The sequence below is a fragment of the Budorcas taxicolor genome, chromosome 15 (genome assembly GCF_023091745.1).
Source record: "Budorcas taxicolor isolate Tak-1 chromosome 15, Takin1.1, whole genome shotgun sequence".
In the NCBI taxonomy this organism is placed as follows: domain Eukaryota; kingdom Metazoa; phylum Chordata; class Mammalia; order Artiodactyla; family Bovidae; genus Budorcas; species Budorcas taxicolor.
In genome coordinates this window covers 63,265,307-63,292,585 of record NC_068924.1, presented here as the reverse complement: position 1 = coordinate 63,292,585, position 27,279 = coordinate 63,265,307, and the positions used below count along the sequence as shown (strand labels likewise).

Sequence of the window (27,279 nt, the reverse complement as noted above, 5' to 3'; positions counted from 1 at the left end):
TCCCAAGCATCCTTCTGGTTCATCCCATCAATCTGAGACCCTGAAGTTCATCCTGGCGACCACATTCACCTCACTTGAGGAGGCCACATGAATGCTTATGTGTGTAGAACACGTCACCTTTTCCTAAATCATTTTGCATATAAAAACATTTAATGCCCTCTGATTATTTTTCTTTCTCTTAACAAGAAGCACAAGACTCTGTCCTTCTTGCAGCAGAAAAGAACTTCACAATAGAGTCAAAAATCACAACCAGACACAGCGTCATATTTCACAGAAAACTGTGTACGTTTGTTCCCCATATAGGACATACTTCAAAAGTAACAAAATAATTTTATCAACTGTCATGTTCCTTCTTCCTGTTAGAAGTAGATGTATTTTTTCCCCCTTGTGGTACATAAATATCAGAAAACAAGTAGTCTTTGAAATATTTACGTCCGGGAACTTCATGGTTGGTTATCATTTGGGGGGGTATTTAGCTTTGTGTTCAAAAGTGTCAGCAGCTTCAGTTTTCATTTTCCCTCCATCCACGTGCATTCTTGCCAAATTTATATACTAGTCTTCGTCCATCCACACGTTCCAGAATTTCTCTTTTGTAGTAATATCTGTAACAAAAGACATTGCGTAAGGGGCCTGGTCTTATTAAGACGGCTGGGGGAATAAATGGTCGTGTGGTCTTATCATATTTGGAGACATGAAACTCCTAACCTCATGGCTCGGCTGAGTTTTTCGTAGGTCATGCTGCTGTTGTTTTTCTTTTTCCCCCAGAGCTGAGCCACAGCCTCTGATTTCAAGAACCTGAAGATGCCCTCAGACCGGTCTTCCCACTTGATTAACCCTGGATTCTTGTCTGGGTTTAGCAGGATGTCGCGGATGAATTCCCATAAGTGGGTCCCTCGCGGATCTGAGGCCAAGTGGAAAAGAAGAGTTTATTCACAGCTTAAGTCACAGCAAAGAACAGCTCGCGGAAGCCTAGAGTTGAAACATCTTCCACCAAGTAAGAAATACTCAATACCTTGCTACCCACCTATGATACCACATCACAGCATCTCCAGTATTGAGTTTGAGAATGAAGTAGCACAATTTTTTAATTTTACAAATCAGAAAGCTGAAGCATGGAGAAGTTAACTGCCTTGACCAAAGTCACACAAGCAAATTAGTGGCAAAGCCAAGACAAAATAATAGGTCTCACCTAGAGAACAGATTTGTGGTTGTCAAGGGGAAGGGGTTGGGGGATGGATGGAGTGGGAGGTTGGGGTTAGCAGATGTAAGCTGTTATAGATAAAATGCATAAACAACAAGGTCCTACTGTATGTCACAGGGAACTATATTAGATATCCTATAAAAAAAACCACAATGGAAAAAATATTTTTAAAAAGGATGCAGAGGGAGGGGATATATATATATAGATATAGACATGACTGATTGCTGTTGATGTACAGCAGAGACAACCACAATATTATAAAGCAATATCCTGCAGTAAAAAATAAATAAAATAATGAAAAAGAATGTGTGTGTATACATATATATATGTATATGTATAACTGAATCACCTTGCTGTACAGCAGAAATTACACAACATTGTAAATAAATTTCAATAAAAAAACAAATTTAAAAAATCAGTCCTAGATCACCTAGGCTAGTGGGAGTATCTTCAAAATATGGTTAACAGATTGCTGGGGACTCATTTCAACTTGTTACTTCCCAGGAGAACAATGCTCAGCCACTTTTATTTATTCATAGGATCTCAACCAACTCGACAGCTGCAACCCAACAATTGTGTGTCAGCCAAATACACAGGGTTCTAGAACTCTTAGGCCCAGAATATATTGCGGCGGGGTCTCACTGGGGTTGAGGGAGTCCATCTGAAAATAAAACAGCAACTGTAATGACATTAGCAACCAAATTCAATTCTATCCCCATTGGATTTGTGACACACAACTCCCTCCCCAAGCCCCAGTTAGCGAGGCTGCGTTCCTTCAGTCCTTCAGGATGACATGGAGTAGCAGTTGGCAAAGGTGTCCGACCACTACAATTTCCAGGTTATACCGCCTTGATCCCTTTTCCCCACCGACTCCACATCTCTGATATTTCATACACTTTCATAAGATTTTATTATGGGGGGAAATATAGCTCCACAAAAGCGCTGCTGACGCTTAAGAAGAAACAATATTTCTTGGAACAGTAACCCAACAAAAGAAAGAAGCCAACACTCAGCAAAAGAAGAATAGAAAAAAAAAAAAAAAAAGAATGTACCTCTTCCCACCTTTCTCCTCACCCCACCCTTTTGTTTTTCTGTTTTTTTTTTTTTTTCTGGAGAAAGGGAGATAGCCCACCACATGCCTGTAAGAAGTTCCCATTCACAGAGGTCTCAGTGTTAGAACAAATAGAACAGTGTGAGGAGGAAATATCCACTGAAACTCTACTTTGAGAAACCACTGCAGAGGGGTTGCTTGGCCAGCAAGTGATGCCTCTCTTTTCACACCCCACCTAGTCTGAGGTGAAGAAATGCAGGCAGCAGGAAGAGGCAATGTTTGCCTTAAAACTGGTAGCCTCCAGCAACCCTCCACTTGAACGAAAAGAACGGCCGGGAGGCAACGAAAGCCAGCCAACTTACTGTGCTTTTTGGTGTGGGGCTTTGTCGGGTGGTCTTGCTCCTTTTTCATATCAGGTGATTCTGCTAAAGAGAAAAAAAAAACGACAACTGCTTCATTTCCCTGTCTCCTACAATTGTTATCTTCGTTCATCCATTCAGTTCACCAGGATTTATTGCACACCCACTACATGCCTGGCACTGTTCATGTAGTTGGTCATGACCAAAACAGAGCAGAGATGATAAGTGCTCCAGAGAAAATATTTCAGGATAAGAAAAAAAGGGTAGACATGTGGGAATGGGAACAAATTGCGATTAAATATAAGGTGGTCACAGAAGAACTGATAAGGGGACCAGAGGGTGTGAAAGAGACAGCCACACAGAGACCTTGTGGAAGAACCCACTGTGCCTGAGAATAGTAAGTGCAAAGGCCCTGAGGTTGATGTGCACAGAATAGAAGGGAGCCAGTGTGGCTGTGAGCAAGGGGCAGAGGGCAAACAGTGAGGTTCAGTTCACTAAGGCCTTATAGGATATTTTGAGGATTTTAATTTTTATTCTGTGAGAGATAAGAAGCCATTGAAGGATTTGTCATCAAACAGTTTTTTTTTTTAAGTGAAATACCAAAATGTAAACATTTAAAACAAAGAAAGATGACTTTTAAGCCAAAGGAGTGCCTTTTTTTTGGCATGCAAAGTTACATTTTAATCAGCCAGACAAAGGTGCCATTGACTGGCCTGAGCTCAGCACAGAGGGCCACGGTGGACTGTGGAAACACAAATTAGTTTAACAAATGACTCATGATGATGACCCTTGAGATTATCAACAAGAGAAAATGACAGAGGCAAATTTGTGAAATAAAACTTGTTAAAAAGAAAACTAAATGACTAAGCAGTATGTGTGTGTCTGTGTGTGTGCCTCTCTGTGTGTGTGTCTGTGTGTGTGTGCCTCTGTGTGTGTGCCTGTGTGTGTGTCTGTGTGTATGCCTGTGTGTGTGTGTGCCTCTGTGTGTGTCTGTGTGTGTGCCTCTGTGTGTGCCTCTGTGTGTGTGTGTGTGTGTGCCTCTGTGTGTGTGTGTGTGTACCTCTATGTGTGTCTGTGTGTATGCCTGTATTTGTGTGTGCCTCTGTGTGTGTATGTGTGTATTTATATCAGTAGGCATGTCCAATATCAGAACTAAACCAGATCTTACGAAAAAAAAAAAAGCCCACCATCAAAAATCTGCCAACTTGAATACAGAGCTACTCGTAAGTGGTAGCCAATTCCGATCAGAAATTGGGCCAGTATATCACATCTCTTCTGTGAGCATTACATCAGAGTTCCCTCACTTAGAGTTTGCTGACCCATGTGTGGCTTTCAAGAGCATTTTAATCAGACCAACACTGCTGGCAAAGGAAGAGGATCCAAGCGTTCGAGATTGTCAAGAGTGGTCCATTATTCAATAAGGTTTGAATATCATTAGATCCTAATGCAAATGGTAAAGACTAACTCTTTTTTCTTTAGCACTTACTATGTACCAGGCACTGTGGTCAGTACTTTACATGAAGCACCTTATGTGATTCACACAATAACCCTATGAGGAAAGTACTAGCAGGATCCAGAGGTTTTACTCATAACCACTGTTCTTTGCCATTTACAAAGATGGTGCCGCATAACAGATTTCATAAATGCCTTCCCTGCCAAGAATCAGGTTCAGTTCTGCAACACTCTAGTCAGTGGGGAGAAGTCATTCCAATTTGATGATTCTGTATTTCCCAACGTGCATAGACACATTCACCTATCTGAGTACCCAGATTGTCACAACTCAGAGCTCCCAGCAGCTTGAAAGTCATGGTGGGATGGATGAAAGAGTTTTAATAAGATCTGGTTAGAAGACAAACCTCTTTTTCTGGTGGTTAAATGCACCACCACCCTCCACTACCCCTCCCACTTCCTCCCCATACAACAATGTCAGCAGGAGGGTTTGCACCTGACTCAGATTTCTCTAAAACTTGGAAAAACAAATTCACAGAAAATGCAAGGAGACTCCACTCTCTCTCTCTCTCTGTAGGTTTCGCAGTGAGGTTGCGACATCCCATCAGGATGTGACAATATTGCGACAGGTTGGCACCCACCCCGGTTTCCAAGTGATGCATCACGCTGACAGGGCCACGTTGTTCTGCAGACAAAGAGTGGCATTTACCCAGCAGGCCACAAGCAAAGCTTATTTTCAAACGGCATCCAGGAGTGGTGCAGGGCCATTATTTCAGAGCCAGGGTTGAAGTCAGAAAAACCCAAGTGTAAGTGTCTCTCAGCTTACTGGCCTCAATCCTTACTTAGGGGTTGCAAGCACATGTAATGCAAGAATCAATTACTTTGGGAGATTAAGGTATCTTTATGAATAAACTGGACCATTATTTCAGAGCCAGGGTTGAAGTCAGAAAAACCCAAGTGTAAGTGTCTCTCAGCTTACTGGCCTCAATCCTTACTTAGGGGTTGCAAGCACATGTAATGCAAGAATCAATTACTTTGGGAGATTAAGGTATCTTTATGAATAAACTGGAAACCTTGGACCTTCTCCCCAGAAAAAGGCACATATGTGTGTGTACACTCATGAAATTCTGTAACAATTTCAGGAGTTTGTGAGTCATTTAGCTGTCCATGGATTCCAGAGTAAGAACCCCCAGACCAGCTACACCAAGAGGAAATGTTCTCTTTAAGATGTCAACCATTTACCCAAGCTAGACTTCCATCCATCTTAAGGAAGAACCTCAGCCAAAAAAAAAAAGCCCTCAATAAAAAATGTGACCATCATCGTATGGAAGAATATGCAGCCACAGGCCAAAAAAAAAAACTCGAATTTCTTCCAGCCTCTTCTTCTAGTCCCCAGTGCATGGGGGGCAAGCTGTAGAATCACCCACCTGCCTCAGCACTAAAATCTTTTGATCTGAAACTTCACCTTAATATGATGGCCTCTCCCCCTGGCTCTTCCCCTGGCCCTCAAATAAAAGTCAGAACCTTTGAAGTTAGCCGTGTGGTTAGGTGACTCATCCTTATAAAATAATAGCTTGCTCTGAGGAAGTTGTCCAGCTTGGTTTTCTCCTGCTGTGCTTCCAGACACCTCAGGCCAAGGTCCAGTCCGGACCGGGGCAGCACCAAGGCACAAGTTTATGAAGAGCTCCAGAGCATGACTTCAGCTAAGCTGCTTCGCAAGAAGCAAAGATTAGAAGCATTTGCATATGATTCAGCTGTGAGCCATTTCTTTACGGGATATACAAATTTCAGTGTTAGAATAGACCATGCCACCCTCGCTCTAGGCTCAGCGAGTCGGTGAATAAACACATCAAGCCTGCGTTGGCATGATTAGCTTGAGGATTATCGGGCAGATCAGGAACACTGGCGGCAGCCATTTTATGAAATGAGCAGATGACAGAGAAATCAAAACACGGCCCGATTCCCCACCTGTATTTATCAGTGAGGGCATCAGTTTATGTGTGGCCTCGCCTCAGTGTGGCTTGTAACCTGCATTAAAACACATAAAGATACCTAACTGCCCTGCATTTCATGGGAGCTGGAAATCTGAAGACTCAGACGAATAACAGGTCTTTGGGGCAGGGCTGGGGGGTTGCGGCAGGGTGAGGGGTGGAGGTTCGGGGGTCCTGGTCCCATTCAGTAGAGACTAAACTATTCTGAAAGGGACTGGTCCTTACAAGGCTATAATTAACTATTCTACCTGGAGGGCCTGTTACCCCAAAGAATTTACCAACCCAGACTCTGAATTGATTAAGTGATCATTCTGATAGAGCTCCTGAATGGCTTATCTCTTTTTTCAGCCTGTGTTACAATTTCAGGATAGGAATCCAGGATAAAGAGATTAAGAATCAATGAAGGGACTTCCCTGGCGGTTCAGTGGTTATGACTCTGTGCTTCCGCTGCAGGGGACGTGGGTTCAATCCCTGGTCAAGGAAGTAAGATCCCCACATGCTCAATACCAGAAAAAAAGAAAGGAAATTTCTTGAACTGAATAAAAATGAAAATACAACATATCAACTTTAAAAAATTAAAAAAAAAAAAAGAATCAAGGGGTGTGAAGGAGAGTAGATTTATAAAGCTCATTTTAAGAAGGACTATTCAAAAGTTGAGTAAGTGAACTCAGAAGGCAGTGAGTTCCCCATTACCTCCATGGGATCTTCCCTACCCAGGGACCGAACTCATGTCTCCTCCACCTCCTGCACTGCAGGTGAATTCTTTATCCCCAAGCCACCAGGGATGCCCACAAACATGAAAACAGACTTTGGTCCCTATTGATTCTGAGATTCTAGCAGGTAAGTCAGGATGCAAAAGAGAGCAGGGGCGCCTGGCGTGAGGGCAGCCAGAGCTGTGATGACTGCTTTTGATTTCCCAGGTGCCTTGAGATCTAACCACCCCTGAGGCTCGGGAAGTGGTTGGTTCAACTTCATTCTTAGTTGCAATCTTCTGCCCTAAGCCAAAGACTCAGGACATGGGATGTAATACCTTAGGAAGTGCGGCAGGAAATCAGAGGGTGACGAGGGTGGTCTCTTCAGCTCTGAAAACCTTAGTCTTAACTGAGTGGCAACAAAATTTTACCCTGACTGGCTCAATTCCCCCAGAATGGCAAATCCACCGCAGAACGTTTCAGTGTTTGATCTAGTTCCCTAATTTCAGCAAATATTTAGAGCGACACACAATGGGATGGGCCACCGGGGCTCCGGAGGGGGAAATCAAAAAACGAATTGGCCTTCACTCTTCACCTCGATTCCAGAAGCATTTACCCTGGCTCCCAGCCCTGTCTCATTCAAGAGGCTTGAACTAAACAAAACCTCAAACCGAAAGCTTTCGTTTTTTCAGTTCTCAAAAACACACTCAACAAAAGCCAAAAAAAAAAAAAGAGAGAGAGAGAAAGAGAGAAGGGGTTGTTGTTTGACTCTTGCCTTTCACAAACACACACTTTTAAAATCCCAGTTCTGAAGCTGCCCCAAATTAAGTTCCAGGAAAAGACAGAGTCACTTGTAACAGGTCTAAGCTCTATTTTACAGAGCCAGACAGAGCCACAAGTTCCCCATGAGATCAAGAGTTAGCATGAAACCATCTCTTCACCTTCCTTGTGTGCTCATTCCTATCAATGGACCTATTTGTAAGTGGATGAAGAGGAATAATCTGAAAGCCCCTCTCCCAGACTCCCAACAGACCAACCCTCTCACTCAGTTTGACTTTGACTGAGTCATGGATAGATAGCCTCCAGACGAATCCAATCTTGAACACAACAAATATGAACATAACTCATAATGTGCAGGTGGTCTGACTAATTAGAGAGTCCTGATGAGCCTTCAAGTGCAGACTTTAAGACTGATTCCCAAGGTTCTAGATGTTTTCAGCAGCTGCACCTTCAACCCAGAGACCATCTTCCCAAGTCCACTGACTTCTGGATTCCATTGTGAGACATTCTTTTTCTAAATCCAAAGACAGCTTGCTGAAAATTAAATAGAGCCTTCTCCCCTAATATATCCACTTATTAATAATTTTATCAGATAATTTCACAAAAGCAAGTTTTTATTGAAAAGAGAGTTTTTCTTGTCACAAGACAGTGATTTGGATTTACAGGAGGAAAACACATTTTCTAGAGGCATCTTTGCTGATCATTTTCCATAGATAAATATGGACTCAAAAGCAGTTCTTTTATAAACTTTTCCCAGACCTTCATTGGAAAAGTGAAAGTGAAAATAAACTCACTCAGTCGTGTTCAACTCTTTGTGACCCCATGAACTGTAGCCTACCAGGCTCCTCTGTCCATAGGATTTTCCAGGCAAGAGTACTGGAGTGGGTTGCCATTTCCTTCTCCAGGAGATCTTCCTGACCCAGGGATTGAACCCAGGTCTCCCACACTGTAGGCAGACACTTTACTGTCTGAGCCGCCGGGGAAGTCCTTGAAGGACTCTGGCAAAGCTGGAAATGTAGAACATTGGTAATTCTCATTAATTCTCAATAAGCAGTTGTATATGGTACACTCAGCCTTGGGTGTCAGGACAACTTACCAATGGGAAGGTGACCAGTGGTTGTCATGGAGATCTGGGCCCGGCAGAAAGTTTTGCTGTCCAGCAAATCTGTGGCAGTGAAAATGTAAGGGACATTAAGATCCCCCTCCATACAACATAAAGTTTTGGCTTTTAGAAAAACAGAATCAGAATGTAACGGGGGTCTTAAGTGTTGGGGAGTTAGTTACCTACTGTGCTACCATAGTTGGTGTCGTATAAATAGTTTTCTTCTTTCCAGGTGTTCATGATGGAAGGGTCTACAAAGGACAGAAAATGGAAATGTCAGCAGTCACCTTCCCCAGGTGGGGAGTTTGCCTTTTCTTACTCATTGTTCATTATCAAAAAGGTGTGGGACAAGAAGGTGGTTTTCAAAGAGAAGAGATCAGATTCTACTTCAGTCACATGTTGATTTACAATAATGCTAGCCCAGTTTTTCTTCCACCGCCCTGGGGGAGATGGACTTTGTTACAGCCTCATCCAGGTGTTCTATGCCTGTTGCATTTTGAGGGGCATGAGAGCAGTTGCAGCGGTGGGATCCTATCCTAGCCCAGCGCTTTCCTGGGGATGTGTCATCTGCACTTGGGGGTGGGGGAGTTCAGGGGCCTGGCATCGTCATCCATTCTGTTGCACTGTCACCAGATTACTTTTATACTAGTTTAAAAAAAATGGTAAGGACAAAAAAATTTCATGATGAATGAGCATCTTTTCCTAGTAATATCTTCCTGGGAGAATTAATTATGTTTCTTTCATAAAAAGTCTGCTCAGTCTTATCATAGAATCTTTATTGCTAAAATCCAGAGTGAAACTCTTCTTAAGCTAGGTGACAGCTCCCTCCCTCCAGGACAGCTCCAATAGTCTTAAGGGGTGGACATAAAATTTTCAAAATAAAACTGAAGAGAAGAAGAGGAGATTGTATCTGAATCAAATAAACAGCTTTTAAGAGTAGAACCTCGTTCGAATGGATAAAGAAGATGCAGTATGTATGTACAATGGCATATTACTCAGCCATTAAAAAGAATGAAACAGTGCCTCTCGCAGCAACACAGATGGTCCTAGAGAGTGTCGTAGTGAGTGAAGTAAGTCAGAGAGAGAAGCAGAAATATCGTATGACATCCCTTATTATATGGAATCTGAAGTGAACTTACAAAACAGAAAGAGACTCTTAGAAACTTAAAAATGAACTTATGGCTGCCAGGAGTAGATGGGATCGTTAGAGAGTTTGGGATGGTCATGTACACATTGCTGTATTTAAAATGGATAGTTAACAAGGACTTATTGTATAGCACATGGGACTCTGCTCCGTATTGCATTGCAGCCTGGATGGGAATAGGGTCTGGGAGAGAAGGGACACGCGTATGTGTGGCCGAGTCCCTTCGCTGTCCACCTGAAACTATCACATTGTTCATTGGTTCTGTCCCAATACCAAATAAAAAGTTAAAAAAAAAAAAAAAGAGTAGGGCTTCATTGCTTCATCTTGGAAAAGAAGTTCTTTCTTTTTGCAGACTGCTGGGTAAGCACATCTCTTGACTCTTTAGATTTCAGACTCAAAGGAAACTCCCCTCCACCTACCCCAAAAGCAGCCCAACTCCTACACACCCCCCACATCTGGCTGATCTCCAACAGAAGATCTCTTTTTTTCCTGGCTGGACAAGAGCTGAGCGATCTGGCAGGAGCTGTCATCTCATCCCCGCCAGGAACTACCTGCATGCCCCTCCTCACAGATAGAGATGCCCTCAGCTCCCTCCTGCCCAGCATCTGAATTTCAGGGCTGGGGTGGTAAGCCACTGGCCGAGTTTCATTTTGTCTTTATAGCATAAACGGTATAAAATCTGACTCACTGGCTAAGTCCTCTTGTTTACGACATAGGGATTTAGCTGGTATTTGAACTAATAGCTACGTGCTTAGGCACCCCAAGCCCAATCTCTTGGGGTTACACCCTCTCTCCTCGTTGGGTTGCCTCGTACACCTGTTGTTGTCTCTGAAAACAAACTGAACCAAAAGAGGTTTGGGGGTGTTGGCCCCTGCATGAGCCTCCTCTCCCCTCCTCCCAGGGTGTACCTTCTTCCCCACCCTTCAGCTCAGCTTTCCTGAACTGGCACCACGAGAATGTCTGGATGGTCGAGGAGGAATTGTCAAGTACTTGGGACCTCTCCAGTATCACCTTCTGGCTCTTCCACTGGGGCTATCTGTCTGGCCAATAGTGGGGGTTAGAGGTGAGGGTGTACCATCCTCTTGGCCGAGTTCTATTCCTGCCTCTAAGGCAGTCGGGCCCATAAAGCACAAAGCATCTGGGTAACTCAAGCCCTGGTCTCTGGGGTGGGGAAGGCGGGAAGGGCAGGGCTGGAAAACCTAATTAACATGCTTACCAGCTATTGTTTTTTCTTTAATAATGGTAAACCAGCCCCCTTATACAAGAGTAAATAACTGCATGGGGCCAGTTTCTGCCCCTAGTGACTCACAAATCACCCCAGGTCAAATTTTGTCCTTGGTGACTGGCACGCAAGCCTCAGGGAGGCCTGTGGCAGACTCTGTGGTTGGCCCATGTGGCCCGCATTCTCGCTGATGTGGGCATGGGGAGAGACCCTGGGGCGGGAGCAGTTCCTGCGGACTTGGGGCAACTTGCAGAATTCTCCCTAGACTAAGAGGTCATAAAAGGGCAATATGCCAGGCAACTCTGATTGATACCAGGCTCTGGGGCACAACTTCTGGTGGCAGTTACTGTTCTCTGAAGATCCCCTGCTGGGGGGAGGTGGGGAGACAGAAAGTCCCCAGGAGAGAGAGTTCAGGACAGAGAAAGGAGGGATGATTGGGCAGAAGGAGGAGTACAAAGTGAATGTAATGGCTCTGGGACCGCAGACTCCACTTGGGGCTCAGAACAGCAGCTTTTGTCTGAAAGTGCTCTTAAGGCAGGAGTTGGTTCCACAGCTGCTTTGGAGATCCTTACAGAAACTCCAAGGTCCCCAATCTCTCCCCAAGCCCAGTCTCTTGGGATAACACCTTCTCTCCTCGTTGGGTCACCTCGTATACCTGTTGTTGTCTGTCGTAGAATCTATGACACCCAGGCCGGTGCTTCCTCCTCTTAATGAAACACACTCCCTCCAAGGGAGAAGGGGGAGAGGAGACACTGACACTTCCTCTTCTCTGCTCTTGCTTCTCCTGACTCGGCTAAGTCCAACCCCCTGACTCTCTGCAATGAGGAGGATGCACGCTTAGACTCTGCATTTTTCTGGGCTCTTGGATCAGAGCCTGGATGCGCCCCTGACCAACCACGGGAAGCAGAAACGTGTGGGAGGAATTAGGCTCACCACCAGTCTAGAAGTCAGAAACAGTTGGCAGGCATGGTCCCAAGGACAAGGAATGAGATTCCTGGCAGGGTGGGTGGCCCATTGGAGACAGTCAGGGAAGAGGAATCCCTGGATTTCCGGCCCAAACACCGGCTCCATCCTGCTCCCACACTCTCCCTCACACTCCCTCCCAACTTGTGTCTGCCCCAGGCCTTTGCTTCCCAAGTTGGCTCCCTTCATCTACCACGACTCACCGGTTTGCTCAGTTTTGACAATGACATTGTGCGTGGACTGGAACAGGTCACTGCTGCACTGGCCTGTGAAGGGCAGATTGGGAAAGTCAGAGTGAGCCCGCACGGAGCCAAAATGTGTTGCTTGGCTAAGGGCAAAGCTGGCTTCATGGAAGAGTTTCTGCTAAGCCCACTGCCTAATCATTATCCTTTGCATCTGAGAGGGGGCTTCCCTCTCTGCATCTGTAATCTCAAGCCTGGGGTCCTTGGCCCAGAAAATCAGTAGCTGGGGCACCCACCTCAAATGGAATTATTTAGCTTTTCAAAGAGAAGATATCCAGTATAAGGGAACTAGAAGTTTAGATGTTAGAAGACCAGTTTCTCTACTAATAGCTGCAAGTCACTTCAGCTTTCTCGGTCTTGGTTTCCTCAACTGTAAATTTAGGGGATTAAACTAGATAAAGTCATTAGATGGCCTCTAAGGTGCTTTCCCATACCAAGATCTGACACAAAATGCAAACAAAAACACAAAGCCATCTTAATCCTTTTTTGATCTTAAACGTAACCCTTTTTGGTTAGATCCAATCTGTGAGACACGTCTAAGTACGTGCAGTGATTCTTCTCTTACATATGCCTTACAAATTCTCTTCAGATGTATCACACATAAAAGCATATGCATGCATGTGTGCAAAGTAGCTTCAGATGTGTCCAGCCCTATAGATTGTAGCCCGCCAGGCTCCTCTGTCCATGGGATTTTCCAGGCAAGAATACTGGAGTGGATTGCCATTCCCTTCTCCGGGGGATCTTCCTGATACAGGGATCGAACCCGTGTCTCTAATGTCTCCTGCGTTGGCAGGTGGATTCTTTACCACTAGCGCCACTTGGAAAGCCCCATTAAAGCACATATATACATGTAAATTCATTTTGTATGTTTGTCTTCCCCAGCCAGATTACAAATATCTCAGGAGAAGAGGTCACGCTTTAATGTCTCTGACCTTCAGTTTTCCCAGATGAAAACTTCCCCTATCAAATGGGCACGATGTTTATTTTCTCATAAGGTCACCAAATGAATCTATTCACTTGGAGTCCTTGTATAAATAAATACTCAATAAATGTAAGCTAGTAGAACGTTTACAAAAAGGCAAATGACAAAAACTAGGTGAGAAATCTGGCCAGGAGGCAGTCAGAGACACCAGCCATACGCAGTGGGATCAGACAAGTCATGGAAGGCCAAAGATGGAAGGCCAGAGCCAGGAAGTCAAGGGTGACCACATCCCATCCCACGCCTCCCTGTCTTAAGCTTCAATCAGAGCAAAGCTTTAAAGGAGTGGATTTAATTGGAGGTGGGGAGGTAAATATTTTTAATTCTTCAAGTATAAGTCTGCTCTTTCTGAAGACTCCTGGGCGTTATTTTTAGAGCCTTGTTTGGTTTGGTTCTAGTAAAAGAAAAATGAGCAACCACTTCTGAGGTGGGCAGGAAGCAGGGAGTGCCCCGGAGCTGAATGAGGTCATCTCAAACGGCCACCGTGCTGCCAGCTCAGTGGCCAGACATTGGGTCTGTTCAGTGTTGATGGCAGCTGTTGGGATCTGAATCTGGTCTATAGCCCTGGAGCTCATGCTTCCCACAGCCCCAGCTCCACGTCCAAACACAGGTTCTGCTTGGATAGATGTGCCCGTTCCAAAGTAGACAGGCCAGCCCACTATTCATACATATCACTGCTTCCCAGAAGGGTTCTCAGAGAAGCTAGTTTTTTAAATAACCATTATCAGAAGAACTTCAGGCCGGTGTCAAGGGCATTCTGCAAGATAGCTATCTCCCCTACCAAGCCTTCCAAGCCAGTGTAGCATGCATGCATGTGTGAACCAACTATCACTGATGGATAGCCTTTGAATGCTTCCTGTCTATGTGCTGGGTGAGGCGTCAGAAGAGACATCTGGGGCTCTAGGATAGCCCCAATCCCAGAAGTATGCAGAAACATACCAAACCTGTCCAGACCATTCATTCTAACCCTTTTTCATTTAGGACCTTTTACGAGTCTGTTGTAATAACATAAGCTTTCTCTCCTCCCCCAAAACAAACTAGATGTAATTTCACCTATTTTTTTGTTTTACCATACTTATGTCCCATTGCAAGAACCTAGCGAAGTGAGGTCACTCAGTCGTGTCCGACTCTTTGCGACCCCGTGAACTGTAACCTATCAGGCTCCTCTGTCCATGGGATTTTCCAGGCAATAGTACTGGAGTGGATTGCCATTTCCTTCTCCAGCGGATCTTCCCTACCCAGGGATCGAACCCAGGTCCCCCACATTGTAGACAGACGCTTTACTGTCTGAGCCACTTTTTAAAATAGCCATGGCAATCTTAACCAGCAAGTGATTGGGAATGAAATAATCAAACCCCATTTGTAAGAGAAATAAGTGGTTTTCTGAGAGCACCGAGTATTCTGTGACTACCCAGCTAACCCTTGTCTCCTTGGAAATTAACCATAAGAAGAGAATTACATTACCCTAGATTTGTATGGGATTTGGTACACCTTGTACCCTAGGCTTCAAGCCTGTCCCCTCTCACCTCCCTTCTACTTCCCTGTCTTGGAAAACAGTCATTTGGAGGTAAGACCATTCTCAGATGTCCCTAAACAGGAACCCTGCCAGTTGTGGAGTCTCTGCCTTTCCCAGCTGGCTCCCAACAGGGTAGAGAGAGTGAAATAGAGTCACCATTCCACTTGAGATGCTGCAGGTTGCTGTAAAGAAGCTGCCCCGCCGTCCCCGCCGCCCGGGTGAACTCCTGCAGACTCATGCTGCAGAGGTGCTCGCCGTTGATGTCAAACTCCTGGAAAGGGATGCAGCTGGCGTCCAGCTGGTTGGTGTCCAGGAGATGCTGGAGCCACTCCCACACCTGGTACTTGGTCCAGTACTGAGGATGGATTTCATGCCACTGGCCTCCAAAAAACCCACTGGAAACTGCAAAAGAGGAGGCAGCGCTGTGAGTGAGCCGTGTGTGCTTCTGAGCATGATCCCAGACAGGGAGGTGCACTGCCAGAAGTCACAGGGATCGCCCCCGAGGTGTGCACGCATCAGCAGAGGGTGGATTTGGAGAGGAGGCTCTGGGAAATGCAATTCCTTCCCTAGTTGTGGTAGGAGCCAGTCATTCAGCCTCCCTACATCTTCCTATTGTTCCTCGTATACTCACGCCTGGGCTCTGGATAGAACACAAGACTTGAAATGCTTTGAGATCATGAGCTTCTTCCCCATCTCTCACAAAGTACCATGAAAGCTAATGCATTGCTACAGGTTCAGCAACATATTGGCTTCCTGCCCACACCCACAGAGTTCGCATGGTTGTTTTTTTTTTTCCCCCTCTCTCTCACACACCTGTATACACACATATACCCCCAATGCAAACCATTTTCCACCAGAAGCCTGAGACTTGGGTTCTCCTCTTTATGATGCCTTTGTTTCTCCCCAGAGTGGTCCAGATGATTCATCTGCTCGCTGTGCTGATGTCCCCCTGCCCACTATGATGGTTACAACCACAATGATGTCACTTCCCTACCCAGTCACCTTTAGCAACTTCCCTTTATCCACTGAAATTAGGTCCAAAACTTCCAAGCCAGGTACTGAGGCTCTTCACTATTCCTCAAGTGACCTTTTACCTTTTTTCTGTATTGTCCTTTAGGCCAGTTTGAGGTCTACCTATGGCTCTCTCCCTGTTGAATTCCTGCCCAACTCACTGACTCCGACCACCCATAAAGCCATCAGAGACCCCCCGACCGACTGCTGAGGGCTGCTGTCTCTAAATCTCCAGGAAACATACTTCCCATTTCTCCTCATGACTTCTGTCCTGTTTTGCCTTTTTTGATGGGTCTTTACAGTCCTATTCTTCATTGTAAACTGTATGCTCAATTTACCCAGCCTTATATACGTTCTTACCCATCCTTGTATTTCCCATAAAAACTACTTAGAGATTTTGCCATTATAGGTACTTTCTCTCCACTTCTTCAGTAAGTTTATTGCTGAAGAATAAATAACATTGGAACCTGGAAGAGCCTGTGAGATCTATCCACAGGATGGCTAATTCAAGTACCAGTGAAGAGGAATTCCTCCAAGTCAATAAATATTATTGAGCTCACTATGGACTAACTATCTATGTATGTGACTCTCATACTCACTTAAGAGAGCATCACTAAATCATCCCAGAGTCCTGGAGGGATGGAGAAGAAAGAGCCAGCTTCTGTTGGCATGTGACCGGGCTGAGAGCTCTTACAATCCCTTCTAAAGCAGGGACCAAGGGAGGGAGCACTCTCTTGGAAGAGGTGAGGGGTAGGAACAAGGGGGAGACCCTATTATAGCCCACCAAGCTGAAGAAGGGGAAATCTAACTGAGCATGACACACAGATATTCCCACCAACTCAAGGATGGACCAATAACGGAAAATGTAGTGCAAGAAAATGGTCCCTAACTTTTTCTTCAAGGTCCTGATAGATCTGTACTTCTCTAAACTCTAAAGCGATTATGAATCACCAGAGAATGTTGTTCAAATGCAGATTCTGATTCCATAGACTTGGGATGAGGCCTGAGATTCTGCATTCCTGGTGAGTGTCCCAGGAATGGGGATGATGATGATGCTTGTTTGTCAGTGGACACAGTTTGCGTGGCAAAGAGATACAGAGCTTCAAAAGGTCTGATCCCCATAATACCCACGGCCTGGCCCTCAACACTCCCAGAGGAGAAGCTCAAGGGGGAATGCTTCCAACCCACTCCTGTTTTTGCTCACCCTCTTGGACTTCATCCACTGCTCCCAGACTTAAGGATTGCTAAGAACAGGGAGTCAAGATCACGTGGGCACAAAGGTGCTGTCCTGGGTCATACCTGCTGCTCACATTAGGTGCCTTACTCCTCATACCTCATAACCACAAAAAAGTAGGCCTGAACCCTCAGCTGGGGTCCTAAAGGCAAAGCCAACAGTGAAGGGGGAAGGGATAAGGATTGGGAGAATCTAGTCCCCAAATTTAATTACATAGAAATATTCCCAAATATACTAACACACTGAGCCTAAACGGGATATCTCTCATTCCTCCCACTTTTTTTGGTGTCTCACCAACCAATACAGTTGTTGAAGGGTGGGCTATATTTTTTTGAAGCTCCCCCAAGTCTCTGTTCGTTTATTTTGAAATTAATTGTTTTGCTAACTGTGCAACTCTGAGTTTGCAAACAAGAGACAACAACTCTCAATAACCCCACACCAGGCCTATAGTACATTCTTCTTTCAATGTCACATGATTCAGATGAGAGGAGGGTTCCTGATAGTGCAGCCTATTAGAACTTGGCAGAACCAGAGAAATTTTGTCTGAAGTTGAACAGGGCAGACTCCCCACTAGCCTGCAGAAGTTTGGGGAAAAGCATTGAAAAGCCTACGAGTTCAGCTTCTCTCTGGCATTCAACTGCTCTCCCCAGTCCCATCAATCAAGACCAGGAGCTTCTGGAAGTGAGAATGTAACAGTGATGAGTGGATTCTACTCCCTGCACAGCAAACAAGAGGAATGCTGCCATAATGGAGGGTCTAAGGGCTTGGGATGCAAAAGACTTTCCAGCCTGAAGAGCTTTTCCCTGTTTAGAATTATCCTTCAAGGTCCCCACAGGGAAGCTCATGCCCAGAAAAGAAAGCAGTTCAGGAGGATGGGTGATCAAATAAGAGAAGGTCTCCCCTTTCTGTTTTCCATGCTGTGTGGCTGGGGATTCCAAGTTGAAAGGTGGAGCTGCCCAGAAATCGGCTGCTTCTTGGAGAATGCAACCTTCCATTGGCATTCCACTTCTGCCTCCCAGACATTGTTCATCAAGAGCCACTTCCCTGTTGTTCAAGGGAAGCAAGAGCAGCAGAGTCTCTAGGGAGGAAATTAGTAGCAGGCAGAGGGTGAGAGAAGGCCCAGACCTCCTTACACCTGCTGCGGTCCGGTGCATAGGAGTTTGCCCCAGCTGACTGCCTTCACAACAAGGTGCATGGTGCTGATTAGCAACCACTGTATTCAGCCTGGCTTCTACAGTAAGCCAGGGCTGGATCCACCCTCTGTAGGCCCCAGACTAAGCCCTCCCTCTACTAATCCACCAATCTTAGATTAAAGCACCACAGGCAGGCACATGGTCTCCTAACAAATCTACCCACCCTTTATAGAGGGAAGTCACTGGAGAATGAAACAGAAGGATGAAGCTGCTCTCTCTTCTCCTTAACGTCCATGCTTCCACGTGACACACACAGACACACACAGACACACACACACACACACAGAGTTTTCTCTCCTATCCCATCTTCATATCCCAGCCAACACTATTAAAATGGCCTTACTTTGGGGTGTCTCTTCTCTCACCCTCTCTGTCAGCTTGCCAACCTGGAACTTTGAATATTGAGAGGAAACCACAGAATATCTCAAGTGGGCTTCTGGCTGGGGCTCCAGGGACCTGTGGGGATCTCCTGCTTAAAGAGTTTTCTCCAGTCCCCCTGGCTCCCACATCCCCTGTATTTCCCACAGGCCTCCTGGCTCCCAGACCCCCTGTAAGCTTCATGAAGTTGGGGAATAAAGTCTAATCAGAGCAAAAGAAGAAGCTGGAAGAAGCTGCATGGGGAGGGACATACGCAGCCCCCTTACCATTGCACGTGGGGTAGCTGTCTGTCCAGGCTGGCTGCTGGTGGAGAAGATTGTTGCTGGGGTTGAGATTCATTACACCACTTCCTTCCAGAATCATGATCTGTAAGGGGATCAAAAACGCCGTTCCGTCAGTGCCTCTGGGACAAACGTCATTTCAGAGTATGGATCATAGAGCAAATTTAGGAAGGAAGAAAGAACGTGTCCTCCCGACCACTGCCTGCCAAGCATGTTGCCACAGCCCTTTCAGTAAAAGCAAAACTGACTGGCAATTAAAAATTTCCAGGTTCAGTTTTCATATGCATGAGGCAAGTTTTTACAGCCACCCATTCATAAATGAATAATCTCTGATCGGGAATGAAACAGGAGGAAAATGTAATACCTGCTCACCGGGTGAGTCTGGCTAGCAGCCAACTTTTTCTTTTTTTCTACAAAAGTGAAAATATCAGAGAGATTTTGTTTAAGGTGGAATTGCCATTCGGTAAAATCCCAAATGGGTAGCAGAACAGACCCAGCACCTGTGTGGGAACCCTGACACACCTGAGCAGCCCGCCCCACAGCATCCAGTAAATTTCCTCAGTGAGGATATCTGCCAAGAGATGGGCTGGTCTCAGGGAATCTCAGCCATATTTGATCTAGAGCTTTTCAAGCACTTAGCTCTGTGATAACATTATAAATCAGGTGGTTTCTCCAATAAGACACTGATGCTTCCTTCTTGGTAAAAAGTTCATCTTCACATTCCCTTTCCTTTTAGTTATCACCATTCAGTCACTCAGTCAATATCTGACTCTTTGCAACACCATAGACTGCAGCACACCAGGCCTCCCTATCCTTCACCATCTCCCGGAGTTTGCTCAAACTCATGTCCATTGAGTCAATGATGCCATCCACCTGGAGGATACTGCAAGCTTCACAGTGGACCTGAATGGGACTTTCTCAGTATGAGGCTCATTTTCTCAGTAAAGGATCAAGGAGAAGAGCCTTTCTTCCATGAGCCTGTTTTTGGATTTTTTCGAACTGTATGAAAATTTTATGCTTTAGAAATATTCACCTCGGTCCTCCAGCACTTACAATGTTCTTACCCTCATGCCAGACTCAAAGCCTCAGAAGTGCATTCAATCATTCAAAGGATGAACAGTCTGTTTCCAGAAGGTGACTGAGACTTACCCGGGACCTCTAAAGGTAACCTGCTCTTTCTAAATGTTGGAGTGAGGAGAAGCTAGAATTACAGTAGATCACGGAAAATTCTCTGCCTGTTTGGGTGAAAACTTGCATCTTCATGTGTCACCAACATCCCCAGGATGGAAATTGCCCAACCAGAGCCATTCCACTCCCTCAAAACCCCTTCCTCTAATTTAACTACTGCTCCTTTGGGTCAATGTAGGGCTTAAGAGGGGAGAAAAGGGGTCTGGAAAAGACATAAAAATTCATTCATGTATTCATTCTTTCAACAGATATTTATTAGCCTTGCAATGGGTTGGGCACAGTTCTAGGAACAGGGAGTAGAGCAGCGATTAAGGGTTGAATTAGGCTTAACAGAAACGTTTATGATGATCGTTAACATCATCATCCTGGTTGTTTGGCAAATAATTAGGCCTGAATCCAGCCTAAGTAGAAGGTAGGAGAAGGCAAGATGGGGTGGCAATGATGAGCTCTGTAACAGCCCACAGGGAGGGGAGGTAGCAGAGCTGAGGTGTATGCGGTGGTGCCAAAGAGATGAGTTTTGATGTCAGAAAGAGCTGGAGTTTATCCCAAGTTCCACCACTTAATACCAGCTAAGTTCTTAGCTGGTTTGTACTAAGTCATACAAGTTATTAGACTCTCTGAACCCCAGTTTCCTTGTATGTAAAATACAGACCATTGTAGCCACCGTATGTATTGGTTGGGACTTAAGTGAGTCTCCATACCTCGAGCACTTGGCACCAAATAGGACGTAACTGCATAGCAGGTATGTTATGATGAGGAGGCATACTATGCCTCCAAATAGGACGTAACTGCATAGCAGGTATGTCATGATGAGGAGGCATACTATACCTCCAAATAGGACGTAACTGCATAGCAGGTATGTTATGATGAGGAGGCATTCTATGCCTATGAACAACCTGAACCAGAAGCAACCGTGGGCCTCAGTTTCCCCGGGCAGAAATTGAAGGGCTAGCAAATTCCTTTTGAAGTTCATTTCCAGAAATGTCTTGGATTCTCACTCTCAGAGAAAACCAACCCAAGTCAAACTTTCTTTTCTTTTCCCATTGAACTTTCTAGAGCAGTAGCCCTAAGCTAAGAAATCAGATGGGGGGACTTGAAGGCAAAAGAAAGCTTCCAGGTCCCCAGAGGGGTGGCTGGGAGAGGGAGAGGGCATGGCACCAGCTCCTGTTTGCTCAAGGCTAGGCTTGTTCCTTGCCAGCATTTGCTCAGCTACAAGCAGTAGAAAGGTTACTGTTTAACCCTGAAAGGGCTGAAGCTCAGAGCCCAGTCCATGTGCCCTCCAGGCTGGGGGTGGGGGTGGGGTGTGCAGGGGAGTCTTCCCTGAAATTCTTTCACAAGGGTTTGCCTGTAGGGCTGTTTCAAAGTGGCTCTTTCAGTGGAAGTCAGATCTGCTGGGGCCAACTATGACCCACTTCCTCAGCCGGCTGGCTCAGGGCTTCTTTTCACCAATTCCCCAAAATCTAGAAGGCAAAGTTGGGTGAGGACCGAGCACCCATCTTTGGAGTTGGGAAGAGGTGGGCTCAGATCCTAGTTCGCCTGCTCCCGGTGGGTGACCCTGAAACAAGTTCAAGTCTATCTGACCTGAATCTTTCTGATCCTTACTTTCCCCACTTGTAAAATGGGAACAACCCAAACTCAAAGGGCTGTGGGCATTAAATGAGCTTGTGCGCACAGAGAGCTCAGCGGGTACTAAGAATTCAATAAATTTCGCAGGAACACATGGGCCAGACTTCCTCTTATGACTAAATGCCCCACAAGCCCCTCTCCTCCAGACGGACATCACTTCTCACCATGAGGCATCCAGAACTACTCTCAGCCAGAGAGAAGTACTGAGGATTACAAGGTCACAGCTGCCCCATTGCCATCTGGGCCCCCAGGAGGCTGAGCGCACTCCCTGCTGGCACCCCCTTTCCAAGGGAAAGCAGCCAGCACAACGACGGGCCCTTTTTTTACAGGGCCCAGTAAATGGTTAGCACCCATAAAAGAGTTTATGTGGCTTATTCCTTAGTGAGTCAGAGTTCACTGAGCTCACCCAGGCTGCTGAGGAGAGAAGGTCAGTGTTCTCAACCCAGCTTGGGGCGACAGGGACCATGCCCTCAGGGTGGGCACAGAAGGCCCCTGGGGCCAGCACGGCTGAAGGCCTTTTACACAGTTCTAATCCCTTGGAGACCCAGCTTTTCAAGTGTGAAATAAGGACATTTGCCCCCCAACAGCCTCACAAGATTGTTGAGAAGATCAAATGAGATAATAGATAATAAATCTGCCTTGAAAATGGTAAAAAGAAAGAAAAAGCATTATTATTATAGCCAACTCACCCACACTCCCGTATACAAATGTGGACTTCCCATGGTACATGGTGATTACCTTCTGCTGTGCTTAGTCGCTCAGTCGTGTGTCCAACCTTTTATGACCCGTGGACTGTAGTCCACCAGGCTCCTCTGTCCCTGGGATCCAGGTAAGAACACTGGAGTGGGTTGTCATGCCTTCCTCCAGGGGGATCTTCCCAAGCCAGGGATCAAAGCCAGGTCTCCCACAGTTCAGGTGGATTCTTTACTGTCTGAGCCACCAGGGAACCCTGAGAATACTGGGGTGGTTAGCCTATCCCTTCTCCAGGGGAACTTCCTGACTGACCCAGGAACTGAACTGGGTTCTCCTGCATCGCAGGCAGATTCTTTACCAGCTGAGCTACCACGGAAGCCCAGGTGATTACCTGATGGAGTATGAAAAGCAATCCTTTTAATTTAGAAGTATTTAATGCTTCTCGTTAATCTTTTTACTTTACCTTCAGCATAACTTTTCTTATTTTCTTTAAAAAAAAGTATCAATTATGGGAGGTTGAGACTTTGGAGACTTTGAGGGCTGGGTTGGAACCCAGACTCCCCATCTTTGTCTTTGAGCTATGTGACCTTGAGTGTGTTACTCCTTCTGAGCTCAACATCTTTACTGATTCCAAAGAGGGAGTCAGGGAACCGTGGATGTCTTCCAAGCTTAAGGGCTATTTGAAAGGATAAGTAATGCTATGAAGTTAAAGGTCCCTGGGCTTCCCTGGTGGCTCAGATGGTATAGAATCCACCTGCAATGCGGGAGACCCGGGTTCAATCCCTGGGTCGGGAAGATCCAAGATTGGAAGCAGTAAATTCAGAGCCTAAGGAAAAACAGTTCCACCCTTTGAGCTAAATGTAAGCTGGAGAAGGATCCGCTTCACCTCATTTCCAGCTAGAGAGAGAATTCTAGGGTGAAAAGCAGGGTTTCTCAGCCTTGGCGTGACTGACATTTTGGTCCAGGATGGTACAGGTTGGGAGGGCTATCTTGTACACTACAGGATGCCCAGCTGTATCTCTAGCCTCTTCCCACTAGATTCTAGCAGCACTCATGCACCAACCCTGGAAAAAAAGCCCCGGAGCCAGATCACACCTAGTCATGAGCGCCAGTCAAATCAGAGCCCATGGAAACAACAGCTCAGATTTTGTTCTTGCTGGTGTGGCGACTTTGGACTAGCCTTTCTGAGCTGCTATATCCTCTCTTGGGAAACTGCCACCTAGGCTTGCTGGAGGACTGAGGGAGATTCAGGACCATGGGGCCCCTGGCACAATGCCTCATCATACCCATACCTGGTAAGTGCCTCCTAGGTGGAAGTTTATGAAAACTCACTGAGTATTGGACCCCCCTTTGTCTATTCTCACATAGTATGTATTCTGGGAACACAGCATAAATTGTTACTTGGGGTATTGAAAAATGCACATCAAAGAAAAGAAAAAAGTAAATTTTAATTCAAACCGAAAGATTGAAATGCACTGAGATATACAAGGTTTTTCCATCTGCATTCTCTTCACTGATTCCTCCACATTCGCCCAAGATGTCACCCTTTGCGCCACAATTCTAAGACTGACACTTTGGATGACAGAAGTCTGCTCTTTATTTCTAGAGGAGGAACCATGGGTGGGATCCAATAAATTACAGCAGATGGTCCCTCATGCCAGCCTTCCAGTCGGACACTCTTCTATCCTAGGCAGCAACTCCCTGGGCCACTAGGGTTTGGCCAATCCAAACTCAATTTGGCAGAGAGGCAGCACCGTGCTCTGCTGGGGTGGCCAGAATCACTCTTTATTCCCCACTTGGTTAAGGGGCCCCTTGGGATTAAACACAAGCACCCGCAGTACCCCAAGTTGCTACAGACTCAGACTACTTCTGAGCCACTCACATATAGAGATGACCCACCACGTCTGTACCCACCCCACCAGACCTTCATCAAGACTGGATTCCCTTCCAGCACCAGCTTGACCACCATGCACAGGGAAGACCAATGGATCAGGGAGGGGGCCAGCAGAATGCCTAGCCTGACCCTAAAGTTTAAGAGTCTCACGTTTTAACTGTTGCTCGGCAGCTCAATTGGGAGTGGGTGAGACTAGTCGCAGAGACAGAATCTCACTAACATCTGGGTTGAAAGGACATACTCAAGGTGTGAGGAGCTTCACACCCAGCCCAATGTTGCCATGCTTCTGGAGGGCAGTTCTCATGGTGACTCAGATGGTGAGGATTGAAGTCTTGATTCTGCTCCTTGGCAGGCTGTGTTGACCCTGGGGAAGTACCATCCTGTTTAAAGTTTCACTTTCCCCCATGATAAAAAGTGGGAGAAATGGAGTTGACGTGCGGATCAAATGAGAACGTTTGTAAAATTCTCACACAGCACGTCAGGAAATGTTAGCTGTCACCGTAGGGTCTGCCCAGAAGCTTCTCTCTGAACTGTGTTGGTTGGCCTGGGCAATATTCTTAGGGTTGAGGTAGACTCTTCAGAGGCAGGATGGTGCAATGGTGGGAAGCACCAGGCTGTGCAGTCAAATGGCCATGGTTCAATGCCTGGTTTTGCCAACTGACTAATCACTTGGGCAAGTGATTCAACTTCTCTGGGTCTCAGTTTCCTCGTTGATAGAATGGGGATGATATGAAAACGGTTGTTGAAAGACAAAATGAAGTGATACCAGTAGAATGCTTGGTACATATTACACATATCACAATATACGTATTAAGTACTTGGTGAATACAAGCTAATTGGTATTAGTCGCTCAGTCGTATCCGACTCTTTGCAACCCTGTGGACTGTAGCCCACCAGGCTCCTCTGTCCATGGAATTCTCCAGGCAAGAATACTGGAGTGGACTGCCATTCCTTTCTCCAGGGGATCTCCCCGACCCAAGGATTGAACCCAGGTCTCCTGAATTGCAGGCAGATTCTTGACCATCTGAGCCACCAGGGAAGTCCCTAATTATTATTATCTTTTATTTGTTGTGTTGTGACTTATTATTTCATTGAGTCTCCAAGGTGGAAATTGAGGGTTAAGTTCATTTCAAGCAAGACTTCTAACTTCTACTGTCTACATCATGTTTAGCAGTCCCAGTGAGCTGGCACACTCTAGCCTAGGGCTGGACTCGGGCTCCCCAGCCCCATCCTTCTCTGCTGGGTGACACACCATTAGGCTGCGTGATGGACAGCATCTCTGAGCCCCTGCTCACAGAAGCCGTGCTCTGTCCCTCCGCCCGCTTCCTGCTCCCCTTCGTGCCACCAGACACACGCTGCCTGAGGCTGCCAGCAGCAGTGGGAGGGCACACCTCTGCAGGCCCTGGGTTACCACCCCAGCATTTTGCTCCCACACACCATGGCTGGTTTGCAGGTGCACAGGCGAGCAGCTCGTCTCAGATGGGAGCTCCTGGCGGAAGACAGCCTGCGGATCTCTATCCTACAGGGTCCCTTAGCACACGAATTGCTCAATGACTAGAAGAAAGGGGTCCGGGATTTGACCTCTTAAGGACAGAAAAGTGAGCAAAAGGAGGTTCCCTTGGAACTTTGGCAAAGGACCAGAGCCAGGTCTTCTGGAGCCCAGGAGGCTCTACCCAGCCTCAGGACTCCTAACAAGGCCAAGCCCTGCTCCACTGGTCTCTCTTAAACACACAGAGAGGACCTGCCAGCATAGACAAACACAGTCGAGCTTGGGCTCACTCATCTAGAGCAAGGTGTGTCTTTTGCTCTGTGGTGGGGCTACTGAGGCCTCAGACCAAGTGCTGTACTGCTACTACTAATAGTAGCTATGTACTATAGCAGCTAGGGCTTATTGAACATTTAAATGCGCTGCCTCTTTTCTCATAGTTTTAAATCCATTATCTCAGTCAATACTCACAGTTGCTCTGTAAGGCATTATGTCATTTAGGAGATGGTTCATCTGCAGCTCCAAGAGGCTGTGTCACTTGTTCAAGCTCACACAGTTTTGAAAGAACTGAAACTAGCAGAGAATTCAAACTCCGAGTGTCTAGCAACAAACCCAGGGCACTTTCTGCTGAGATGGGGGTGCTTTGCCAAAGAAGAAAGATGCCCTCAGCTCATCCTCAGCCCCAGCCCCATCCTACACACCGTCACAGCATTCTCCCTGTGCCACCTGGGGTCTCACACCTTTACCACGTTTCTCCTGGATTACAAAGCTCTCTGCGTCCATTCAATCATGCAGGGACCCTGATTGAAACATGTTTCTTTTTTGCCAGAGCAACCTGAAGTCATCTCTCTTCTCAATATATTCAAGAGTTCTTTTTAGAATGAAAGGGGAGAATTCCATTACCATTTTTCCATACCTACAGTATACTCAGGTAGGAATATTTAGGGCCAGTTTTATCTGTGATACTTTTAGCCATTAAAATAGATTTATGTGTGCCAAGTTGCTTCAGTTGTGTCCAACTCTTTGTGATCCTATGGAATGTAGCCCGCCAGGCCCCTCTGTCCCTAGGATTCTCCAGGCAAGTATACTGGAGTGGGTTGCTGTGCCCTCCTCCAGGGGATCTTGCCCGATCGAGGGATCAAACCCAGGTATCATAAAAGGAGTATTTATGTATTCATGCAAATATATTAATCTATACATGTAAATATATGAATATATTTGCATACACATATGAATATTCCTTGTATGATTTAATAAAATGATTTTTAGTTTATATTTTAGAAATAAACCAATCCACAATGCTTTGTGCTTCATCTGGATTAGAACTGAATTAGTTCAAAAAGTAGTGTTTTCTTCTGTTGGGAGGGTGAAGATACACCGGAAGCCACCAGGGCCACAGAGCAGATCATAAGCAGGGCTTCGCTTGCATTCCCTGCTCCCAGCCCTCGGGGACCGAGAGTCAAAGCCACAGTCTGCCTTCTTCCCAGATCCTTGATTCATTCAACCACATCATCCCCAGACTGCCTCAGAATACTGTGGGTATTTTTACTCCTCAAGCCCAAGGAGCAATTAGGCACTTTAAATAATCACTTTTGCAATGACAG

At 45.9% G+C, this 27,279-nt stretch overlaps 1 protein-coding gene across 1 annotated transcript; it reads right to left on the bottom strand.

Annotated features, from left to right (window-relative positions):
• Positions 1 to 502: 502 nt before the first annotated feature.
• On the bottom strand, positions 503 to 27,279 carry EHF (ETS homologous factor). Its single transcript, XM_052652948.1, has 9 exons — positions 27,253 to 27,279; positions 18,774 to 18,873; positions 14,848 to 15,093; positions 12,158 to 12,220; positions 8,808 to 8,876; positions 8,620 to 8,688; positions 2,615 to 2,677; positions 706 to 901; positions 503 to 602 (listed from the first exon to the last, which is right to left on the bottom strand). Exons 2-9 carry the CDS (start codon positions 18,868 to 18,870, stop codon positions 503 to 505), a joined length of 903 nt encoding a protein of 300 aa, XP_052508908.1. The 5' UTR covers positions 18,871 to 18,873; positions 27,253 to 27,279.

Bases quoted from the DNA above. Each gene is read 5' to 3' on its own strand.
- EHF (XM_052652948.1), bottom strand. From the start codon at position 18,870: ATGATTCTGGAAGGAAGTGGTGTAATGAATCTCAACCCCAGCAACAAT. The intron at 15,094-18,773 runs GTAAGGGGGCTG...CCTCTTTTGCAG, and splicing joins CAGCTACCCCACGTGCAATG to TTTCCAGTGGGTTTTTTGGA. The intron at 2,678-8,619 runs GTAAGTTGTCCT...TTTTCTCTTTAG, and splicing joins CACTGGTCACCTTCCCATTG to CAGAATCACCTGATATGAAA.